Below are 11,699 nucleotides of genomic sequence, written 5' to 3' on the forward strand. Positions count from 1 at the left end.
ATGAATCGGAATTTCTGTTCGGATTGGCAGAGTCAACATAAGGTAATTTGGCCAAGCAGTTTAACTTTAGCTTCAGGTATATCGATGATCTGATATCGTTTAATTACAATCCAATAGCCAATCCCCTTCCACTGATTTACCCACTTGAACTAGAAATAAAGGAGACCTGTGAGACCGCCTCATCTGTTTCATATTTAGATATATGCATAACGACTCAGAGTGACAAAACACTCTGCACAAGACTGTATGACTAAAGGGATGACTTCAACTTTCCAACAGTCAACTTTCCCTTCATGTCGAGCAATATTCCAGCAGCTCCAGCCTTTTGTGTTTACATTTCGCAACTTATGAGATACCATCGAGCATGTTCTTTCTACCAAGATTTCAAAGAGCGTCATACGACTCTAGCTCAGAACTTGATCAAGGTTACACAATTCAAGGCCTCAGTAAAGCTTTCCAAAAGTTTTATGGTAGACATTTGGGGACCATTTCTAAATTTGACGCGACCCCACATTCTATGTTTAATGGCCATTAACGATCATGCATAAGTTTAGTGTAATTGGAGCTTGGAGCTAGCCCCAGTACGATAGCAAAAGCAAAAATATTTAATGTCAAACAGCACGCGTTGTTTTACGGTGTTCTTCACAACATTTTAGAGAGTAATTTGGTTTCTAACTTTGCAGGTTTCTTATTTGTAATTTGTAGTATGTCAGTTGATGGGAAATAGTTCTACTCAAACACAAACCCTTCTGTCATCCTGAACCGACACACGTTCGTTCATCGGAATATATAACCAGCTGCTAAATAATCATTTAAATAAGACATTGTTCTTCTGCTTTTGTACTTCAACATTTAATAATGGAATTAAAAGTTAAAAATTACTTTAGTTTGGTTTCCTCTCGTTGCAGTTTCAGCGAAAACAAAAATAAAAATGTTCTTGTGATCGAAATAGGAACGAACGAATCGAATGTAGATGACGTAGTCCCACTGTTCCCCATCCCCCTTTCTCTTTATACAGTTTAATATCCCTTTATAATAACTCGCATAATGACGTGAACCAGACACACAGACGAAACCACTCCAAATTATTCGTAAATACTATGTATATATGTACATATTTGAACATATTTCATCATCATATTTGCTGTAAATTACTTATTATACATGAACAACGCTTACATTTCAAACATGTAACAACATGAGACATCCGCGTCCATAGTGTTCCAGTTATGTTAAATACAGTTTAGCTGAACTTCCAAGCTGATTTGGTATCGTGCGTCTGGTGCCGTTTGAACTTTCGTTTGGGGGAAAGCAGTATAGAGATACCTGCGCTTGGTCCGGTAAATAAAAAAAGAACAGACGCTGGCGGTTGAAAATGACGCGAGGGTGGACCAGAAACAAAATCCTTTCATATCGGCCTACATGTATAGGCGCCTTATGTCGTTGGTGTACCGTATGGCCTTCTGGACGTCATGCACAGCTCAGCAGTGTGTTATCACTAAGGGCCATCACATGGTCGGGCCTGTCTGGATGTACACCAGTGTAGCAGTGCACTGATACAGTAATGGAGGTGAGAGATGGACCACGGAGACCAACTCAGTCTCCATATATGTCTAAAAGAACTAAGAAGTTTGTTCGACGTTTCGTCAGGGGATTCGCAAGCGGTTTGGCGCTGTATTCGGGATTTAAAACTGTCACAGCACTCACGAAAAATCCGTTCCGGCGCGGGTAAGTTCAGGGAATACTGGAGAAGGCTGATCCTCACACCTCAATAGAGATTGGCAAAAAGTTGGCCATTGTACTGTATGAGCTCCGCCTCAGTCGTAACGTTACATCATGTCACGATTGCTAAACAGTGTGACATATTTATATAATACTGTTCACGTGAATGATAACATTTGAAATATAACGCCTACTGTAACATTACTGTATGTCCTACAACGCAGGTCAAATTAAGCCTTACCGCATGATCTGGGCGTGTTTTCTGTGATAAGCCACACACAGATCCGTAAACAAAGGCCAAGTGGCATGATTTTCACATGGTTTGTGCGATCACCTCCGCGCACCGTGCACCTTGTACCCACTTGTTAATTGACTGTTACATTGAAAACATTTACTGGTATAAACATAGACGACACGTTGATAGCGGGACACATCCACTAACAATCTCGGGGTCTGTTCAGATAAGAAGATTATCGTCGGTAGTAACTCGTGAATGTAAACATTCTTTCCGACCTTGACCTTGTACACCTTTGTTGACGTAAACGAATTTGTAAATAAGAGTTTCGAATTTGAAAAGTCATATTTTTAAAAGATATATAAAATATAATTTGCTATCTTTACTTTTCACTCTTCAATTTAACATTTTTTATAGGAATAATGATAGTGATAACGAGCTGTTATTGAAGTTTCTGAGCAACAGTATGTGAATGGGGGCAGCGGCCTGTAAATCTCAAGTAAGGCACAGTAGGTAGGTACTGTAGGTAGTCCGCAAGTTGAAAAGTGTATATTACTGTGGGTAATGAGGGACAGAATTATTATACTGTATGGGGTTTTTCATGGGTATTTGTATGCAAGGAGCTCAAAAATAATTGGGTAATGTTGTTTGTTTTGCGTATGTCCCGCTAAAAACAGAATACAGCGATATTGCTAAACGTATAAAGCCATGCGAGCTCGAACATTCGTAGTGTGTTAGGGTGAGCCCAAACTAGTGATTGATATAATGAGCAACGTCCCACACCGTCGGTCAATCGTACTGTCAATAAATAGAACAAAAGTCCAGTTTCCCTTGCCGAACTAAGCCGGGATTTCGTGGCTCGATCGTAGCACCATCAGTGGCTATTAAGAGTTATGTCCCTATATTCTTGAAAGAAATGCACTCAGTTCAGGGTGTCTAGTAGTAAAAACGTTCACTCGTCACGCCGAAGGCCCGGGTTCGATTCGCCACATGGGTACAATGTGCGTAGTCCATTTCTGGTGTTCCTGAAATCCCCATCTTTAACAGGCTTCTTAACATGTAGAATATGACATCAGAAAATAAAAAGTTACATTGGTACACATTGAACTAGTACCCCGTGGGTCCGGAGGAGTCTGTGCTGAAAATATCGATCACTGGATTGTGTGGTCCAATCAGCAATCAGCAACTATTCTAGCAATATGACGGCGGTCTGTAAATAATCGAGTCTGGACCAGACAATCCAGTGATTGACATCATGAGAATCGATCCACGCAATTGGATACGGTGACATGCATCAACCAAGTCAGCGAGCCTGACCACCCGATCCCGTTAGTTGCCTCTTACGACAAGCATAGTTGCCTACATGATCGAATACAATACACCCGACCCTCTAACTAATAGATTACCCGCGTGGCCATACACACTAGGTGAATACGGTATTGGTCACAATACGTATACGACAAGCACAGTCGCCTCTTACGGCACGCATGGGTTGCTAGACCTATTATCATCCAAAACTGGCTCCCACGGGAGATATCGCTTGGGTGAGATTGTATCACAATGCTTTGCAGACCATTGTGACGTCATTGATTTCCATGACGTCACAATCAAATGACATCACTAATAGCTCTGCTACTGAAGCTGTAAACAGTACGTTTTACACTTAAGACACTACTGTCCACAAACTGAAAAAGTTGGATAAAAAACTGAAGAATGATGTTGGATGATAAATAAAATATCACCCGAGTGTCTTTTGATATCAAATATATCAACACGAGTTGATAAAGGTGTAGTTTTTCCACTTTTATCAACTCGTGTCAGCCTCGGAGATTTTCCAGTTTTATCAACTCGTGTTGATATATTTCATATCAAAAGACACTCGGGTGAGATTCTCTCTTTCTACCCCGGATCTTCACGGGTCGGACTGTCTGTACCAGTCAGTGTCTGTTTTACCAGCTGATGTTTCGTTCCATAAATCGTTTCGTTCTAAAATCCAACAGAAAACTAACCTTAATTAAATCAAGGCATTATTTGGTTGTTATTAAATCATGTCAGTTTTACACACTGGTGTCACTAATTATAAATACTCAAATCCTGAACGACACGAATGCGTTGCACCAACGTAATGCTGAGGTCATGCTGTCCTGGCTCCTTTTTTAGTCTACCGCTGATCCCTGGACAGATCGTGAGCTCGGACTGCGCCAGGTTCGCCACGTTCCTGGGTCTGTATCCCAGTGTGTACCACCTTGCTGTCGACCTCCTCAAGAAATACAGAGGAATCAATGTGAGTATTTGCTGCATTTCGTGGGATACATCGCAGTCAACGTAAGGGGCGACCACTGGCTTTCGTTTGTTTGTTGTTTAACGCCTCACTCAGCAATATTCTAGGTATATGGCAGCGGTCTGTGAATAATCGGGTCTGAACCAGACATCATGAGCATCGATCCACGCAATTTGGATGTCATGCATCAACCAAATCAGGAAAACTGACCACCCGATCCCGTTAGTCGCCTCTTACGACAAGCATAGTCACCTGTTAAAACAAACATGGGTTGCTGAAGACCAATTATAACCCGGGTCTTCACTGGTTCCCTGGCTTTTAACCAAACTGTGTGGCGACAGTGTTTTACAAACACCTGTACGTTAGAACGATTGTGTTGTTAGCCCAGCTGGTAGACGGTATCTGTCCCATCCTCGATAATCTCGTGTATTATATCGTCATTTTATTATAAATACCCTGTACACATTCGCCACAATAGCCTCGTTTTGAGTACCCCAATCAAATTACATTCATAAGACAAATAGAGATGTGGCATCATAGATATGCGATCGCTTTGTTCAGGTGGACCTGTGAACATGCTCTTCCTATTTGACCGCCTCTGTGGTCTAGTGGTAAAGCGTCCGCCCGGAGAGCGGAAGGTCCGGGGTTCGTTCCCCGGCCGCGTCATACCAAAAGACGTTAAAAGATGGTACTTTTTCTTACTCTGTCTGGCGCATTTAGGGACTAAAACAAGGACTGGTCGGCTCGGAGTCAGTACACTATCTCTGATTGGAGTATTCATGTCGAACTGCGGCATGGTATCTCAGTGGGCTAGCACTATAAATTGGCATCAGGACTAGTGAAAGAACACACACACACACACACACACACACACACACACACACACACACACACACACACACACACACACACACACACACACACACACACACACACACACGTGTGCATGCACGTCGTTATATAAGTGCAATAATCTTTGACGCGACGTTAAACCCCATTTCACTTCACTTTCCTATTTCATTGGTGTTACTAACTATGTAACTATGAAAGTTGTCGTCAGACTGACTGTGATATTATGTCACATTTGGTCATGTCAAATAAAGGGGCTTTAGTTGTCCGAAACCCTTAAATTCATTTTGCAGAGTTGCGTCCCTTTTTCGCTGTCGGTTCAAATTGATTCTGTCTTGCTTCATCAGCACCATACTCGTGCTCGTGGGTTTCACCAATGCGGTAAACGTTTAGGACCTGCATCATTTAAGGCTTCCTCCCACATTAAACTGACACGTCGTGATATAACTTGAAAACATTTGTCTGTTAAAGGCAGCGTTAAATCCAATTCACACATTCATGTCAAATGACTGGAATTTTGTTCTAGGATGGATGGAACTACGGACTTGCAGGGGGCTTGGCAGGCCTCACCATCATCGTTGAAGACCACAGCAGGAGAAGCGTGGTGGCTTTATTCGCTGTGGCCCGAGCACTAGGAGCTGGGGTATCGACTCTAGTGACCCGTGAACAGGTCCGGAAGGTGCCTTACAGTGAAACAATGGCCTTCTGTTTATGTTGCGGCTTCCTAGTGTATTGTACGGCCTTGAGACCAAGTGTTCTTGCCAAAGGGTATTACCATTCGATCTTGAAATGGTCACGTGACTACACGGATACGAAACTGGACTTACTGCTCCGCTTGCCCAGCGACCATTTCATATCCTGTCAGGAAGGGGGTCTACACGCACACTCATGCACTCGACATGCATTCTGGGATTTCCTGTGCAGTCTCTCATCTTTTGTGAAGCTCTACTTGCCTATCCATGTCACTCCAATTGTCATCTTTCGCCGCCACCTCATAGTGGAGAAGTAAGCTCTTATTAATTAGCATCAACGTAAGTCCATTGATTAAAGAAAATATATAATAACATTGTGGAATATACACGGTAAGTCATCACTGTATCAGCTACACAACCAGTTTTAACAGATATCCACGCAGACAAGTTTGGTATCGAAGTGAAAGATCCGATTTTAATAAGACTGTCATTGTCGTCCGCATTTCAGAGCTTTTGGGGCCTGGCACGTTCAACAAAGCGATCGTAAGGTTACAACTGTCGTAGGTGTTAATATATGGGAGTTATGATCGACCTGGTGGGACCCTAGGCTCCAGCGTGACGTGTTTGTTGCAAGGGGGAAGTTCAAAAGTTGACGGGTAAACACACGAATTCCTCAAGTTTGGAAACATACCTACCCCCTAAAACGTAATTGTAAAAATGTTGACGAAATTTTCAGAGAGAAACACACACAGTTCATTGTACCATTGCACAAATGTTGTGGATCAACACCTGCACACAATGCAAGGAAGGTTCTGAAACGGCCCGATCCTTTATTATTATAGTATGTCATCTCGTTTTACCTACGGTAATGATGGCGTTCATTTGCAGAGTAAAATATTGAAGCGGGGCTTGGGAACTTTAAACCTCCAGGCGAGTTTATTTTGTCAGATGCGAAACTTGTAGACCTGATAATACTTTAGTTTTACAATTATAGCATCACACTTATACACGTATATAAGCATGTCAATTATGTATGACAACAAAATGTATGACGGTATAACTTCTGATTTCGGCGTTACTTCTGATATCAACCACTATCTATCTGACCGTAAAGTCATTATTTACAAACCGGCAGGGTATGATTGAAATGTTGCGGGCTGTGCGTGAAACAAAATTCTCTTACACACTCACTCGACATACACGCATGTAGGTTACTGTCTTTCGTACATCCCTGTTAAGATCCAGATAGAACTGATCTTCAGCAAACCATTCTTGTCATAAGAGGCGACTAACGTGATCGGATGGTCAGAGGGTCGTTGACTTGGTTGATGCATGTCATCGTGTCCCTATTGCGTAGATAGATGCTCATGATGTCAGGCACTGGATTGTCTGGTCCAGACTCAATTATTTACAGACTGCCGTCATGTAACAGGAATATTGCTGAGTGTGGTGTAAAACAACCACTGTATAGGTATGCAGTAAGGTTAACACATAATGGTACGAGTGTTACTTGACTTGGAGCTTGCCTCTGTGATTATTTCAAATGTTCGACTCAACTTCCCGCTTAATACCATGATTTCATTCCATTTTGCAGACCTAAAGTCGTCATATTGTCGCTGTTGAGGAATCTGGTCATGTCTGGTGCTTTCCTGTCAACAATGGTTATGTTGGCCAAGTACGTCATTTGTCTCCAACGCAACTTCATCCGGAAGCCACCTCCATTACCTCCCTTTGTCCCAATCGTAGCCGGCTTCGTGTGTGGTCTCGGGGTGTTGTTTGAGAGGGAGAGTAGACGGAAGGAGCTGGCCTTGTTCCTCGTTCCCCATTCCCTGCATGCACTGTACAATATGGAGGTCAAGTCCAAGGTGAAGGTCCTATCTCGGATTCCCCAGGGCTACGTCCTGCTGTACTCCCTGTCAATGATGGTGGTTATGCATGCGTATGAACGCCATCCAGAGTCGCTCACTCCTCTCATCAACGGACTATTGCGTTTCTTTGTTGGTGGACGAAAATGTGACGGCAAGAAAGCAAAAGAAGCATAATATGACTCCGGGTAATGTATCGGACTTCCTGGTTTTAACACGTGTTCAGTGGCTTTGTTTGGTTGTTTTGTTTACTGAAGTCTGAGGAAGTGTTATGGTGAGGTTACAGGGTCCCATTCCACACAGCGATCTTGGAGCTGCGACAACCGTACGTCCATGTCAACATACGAGAGGTATATCAATAAAGATCGCTTTGTCTAACTGTGTCAGTGAGAGTCGCGTTGTCCTCATTTGAATCGGGTGTGGGTGAGGCAGTGAGTTAGGTTTAACGCCGCTTTTAACATTATTCCAGTTACATCACGGCGTGTCAGCTTAATGTGGGAAGAAAGTCCAAGTGATGCAGGCCTCAGGCGTTTACCACTTTGGTGAAACCCACGAGCACGGGTACCTAGATATCAATAACACGTACAAACACCATCTCACACTCACAGAGAGACCATCATACACTCACCATCTCACACTCACAAATACACCATCACACACACACACACACACACAAACACACACACACACACACACACACACACACACACACACACACACACACTCATTCTCTCACAAACACAAACAGCACGTCCCATTTTAATTCTGGAAACCCAAAAGTCCAGTTATTTACAAAAATAAGCATGCTGTTTTCATGGGAACATACTAAGGAAAAAAAATAAAAATACAAAGTTAAAAAACTCAATATTTACACCATCTCGCCCATGGGCGAGAATATTTTCCTTTACACAAAACTCATGTTTTTGTTTCGCAAATACTTGACTTGTATTCCATCAAGTATCATGACACAAAATCTAACTCATTTAACTTAATTCAACGATTTTATAGGGATATTGAAATATTTCGCCCATGGGCGAGAAAAAGGTTTGGCCCATGGGCGAGAATATTTTCCATTACACAAAACTTATGTGTTTGTTTCGCAAATATATTTTGATGCACTCATTTACGTATCATGACACAAAATTTAACTCATTTTAACTTAATTCAACGATTTTAAAGCGATATTGAAATATTTTCGCCCATGGGCGAAAATATGTTCCTTTACACAAAACTCATGTTTTTGTTTCGCAAATACATAGATGTATTCCTTCATGTATCATGACACACAATTTAACTCATTTTAACTTAATTCAACGATTTTAAAGCGATATTGAAATATTTCGCCCATGGGCGAGAAAAAGGCTTGGTCCATGGGCAGGCCCATGGGCGAGAATATTTTCCTTTACACAAAACTCATGTTTTTGTTTCGCAAATAGTTAATTTGTATTCCATCATGTATCATGACACAAAATTTAACTCATTTCAACGATTTAATTCAACGATTTTATAGCGATATTGAAATATTTCGCCCATGAGCGAGAAAAAGGTTTGGCCCATGGGCGAGCATATTTTCCTTTGCTCAATTGTTTTAGTTTCGCAAGTACATTAAGGGATAATAAGCATGACACATGATTCAACTCATTTTAACTTAGTTCTACTAATTTTTGGCGTTATTAAAATATTTCGCCCATGTTTTCGTCAGTCCCTTTAAAGAATTAACTAATTGTTTACAAAGTATATTGTATCATGTGAAGCACACTTTGTATTATATCATTACATTACTATTTTAAAAGGGCCTTTGGTTGGATGTTTCCCCTGCAGAAGTTTTACAAATTTCACCTTTTTTTACATATTGCAACGATCTTTAATGAACCCGGCCTTATCTCTCAAAACGTCTTTACAGTTTATCATACAAATTCATGCGCGTGTACACCAATTTATTGGCATTATTTTTCAACAAATTAAAGTTTAGTTTGTTTCTTTTTCACTACCCATTTTATGTCTCGTTAGTACATCACATTGGGAAATTAAGTGACAATAGATATGCAATATACAGGTACACGTGCGCGTATTTTAATGGGGAAAAACCCGAGTCGTTTTCATTGCATAACGTCTAGCTGAATATCTCACATTCTAACGAAATCTCGAACTAATTATTTCATTATATGCGGTGCGATGTTTACAGGCGATTGAGTGAATATTATGACACTAAAACAACTTATAAATGCATTGTCACTTTTGGTATGAAAATGGTAACAGTTCAGAAAAAAACACCCTTCTTATGATAATTCTCATATTCTCATTAGTACGTTGTATCTAATTACAGTGTCGGCATTATTCACAGGTGATTCTACAATACCTGCTCTCGGTCAATTACGATCTACCACACCACGCGCGAATAAACAGTTATGCAGGTGTTGCTGTGGGCAAATACCTAGCCTGTATATGTATAATTTTTTTTGTCGATACATGTATTACATATGTTCGTTGATATGTGGTTAATTAAGCACAAAGACAAAAAAAAGTTTATGAAAGATGAATTAGTGCCTTGATATATTCAACGAGATGTGTATCATCGTTTAATGGGTCATTCAATAAAAGTATGTTTGGAGGAGATATCAAAGGAGCCGCCCAATATACACAGTGTCGTCCGGTGAACTACCACCCCACCCTGTCCGTAAGAGTTATGTAATCGGTACACAAATATATTTGATGCGGTGTCAGTGTGGAAGGAGTTTGAATTACGTCCGCCACCGGCCACAGAGGTAATAATCAAAGTCATGTAACAATAAGCAAGATCAATGCCGTACTAATTACCTAGTGACGCACGTAACAACGACTGTCAATCTGTCTGCTACAGCTACCATACCATCATCCCTGTCACAACTGGCATATCAACGGCTTATTCAAAATATTAATTGTAAAAACGTCGTTGAGAGATTAACGTATGTCCTATACAGTCCTCATATTTGATGAAAAAAAGTAAATACGTCAATTGGGAATTCAACTGGATGTTACCTTCCTTATATCAGTCGACAGCCCTGTTTGTGAAAATATGTACTAGACATAAGATTTATAGACTAATAAAATCAATTGTAAGACAGCATGGACCATAAACCGAATTAAATATGTCTTGGTATTATCTCTTGTGTATTAGATGATGGTAATGACCTGGCATTCCATATACTAATTGAACAGAGTTCACCTGTACATGTCCACATTAGTGAGACAGACTGTAACCAAAAATACAATGAGCTGTAGCTCCCAATCCTTTATAACAACGACAACAACAACCAGGGTGAGGGCACAGTAAGGTTAAACCGTGTCCACCAGACAATCTCAGGTGGCTAACGCCATATCTCCCATCAAGTCAGTTCTATTTTTCAGCGCATAATTTTTGTTTTGTTTTGTGTAAAGGAACATATTCTCGCCCATGGGCCAAGCCTTTTTCTCGCTCATGGGCGAAATATTTCAATATCGCTATAAAATCGTTGAATTAAGTTAAAAGGAGTTAAATTTTGTGTCATGATACTTGATGGAATACAAATTAACTATTTGCGAAACAAAAACATGAGTTTTGTGTAAAGGAAAATATTCTCGCCCATGGGCCTGCCCATGGGCCAAGCCTTCTTCTCTCCCATGGGCGAAATATTTCAATATCGCTTTAAAATCGTTGAATTAAGTTAAAATGAGTTAAATTTTTTGTCATGATACGTAAAGGAATGCAATAAATTATTTTTTTACAATTTGAATAAAAGTGATTAAACAAATCATATTTAACAAGCCTACACATTACCAAATACAAAACTTTATAACCCTTTCTAGACTTCGTTCCAATTAACCTGGATCATATAACTCGCTCGCGAAGGTCGTATACGACTTTAAAGTGAATACATCTTCTGTGTACGAGTAACTTTTAATTGTATCATATATACTCATGATAAGCAATTCATTCCTAATTCGAATGAGTACATTCTGGGGCTAAATCTGCAAAATATTTCTGTGTACAATGCAAACGATAGAAACGTAGCGGCTGATAAATGACAATGAGACAA

General features: G+C 40.6%; 1 protein-coding gene across 1 annotated transcript; it reads left to right on the plus strand.

The window, feature by feature from the left end:
* Nucleotides 1–1,562: 1,562 nt before the first annotated feature.
* Nucleotides 1,563–7,988, plus strand: LOC139475002 (transmembrane protein 135-like). Its single transcript, XM_071258206.1, has 4 exons — nucleotides 1,563–1,728; nucleotides 4,118–4,241; nucleotides 5,614–6,092; nucleotides 7,374–7,988. The coding sequence occupies exons 1-4, from the start codon at nucleotides 1,565–1,567 to the stop codon at nucleotides 7,819–7,821; spliced, it is 1,215 nt and encodes a 404-aa protein (XP_071114307.1). The 5' UTR covers nucleotides 1,563–1,564; the 3' UTR covers nucleotides 7,822–7,988.
* The last annotated feature ends 3,711 nt before the right edge of the window (nucleotides 7,989–11,699 follow it).

The sequence above is a fragment of the Haliotis cracherodii genome, unplaced genomic scaffold (assembly GCF_022045235.1).
Source record: "Haliotis cracherodii isolate W230 unplaced genomic scaffold, xgHalCrac1.p SCAF_3, whole genome shotgun sequence".
In the NCBI taxonomy this organism is placed as follows: domain Eukaryota; kingdom Metazoa; phylum Mollusca; class Gastropoda; order Lepetellida; family Haliotidae; genus Haliotis; species Haliotis cracherodii.

Bases quoted from the DNA above. Each gene is read 5' to 3' on its own strand.
- LOC139475002 (XM_071258206.1), top strand. From the start codon at position 1,565: ATGGAGGTGAGAGATGGACCACGGAGACCAACTCAGTCTCCATATATG. The intron at 4,242-5,613 runs GTGAGTATTTGC...ATTTTGTTCTAG, and splicing joins AGAAATACAGAGGAATCAAT to GATGGATGGAACTACGGACT. The intron at 6,093-7,373 runs GTAAGCTCTTAT...TCCATTTTGCAG, and splicing joins CGCCACCTCATAGTGGAGAA to ACCTAAAGTCGTCATATTGT.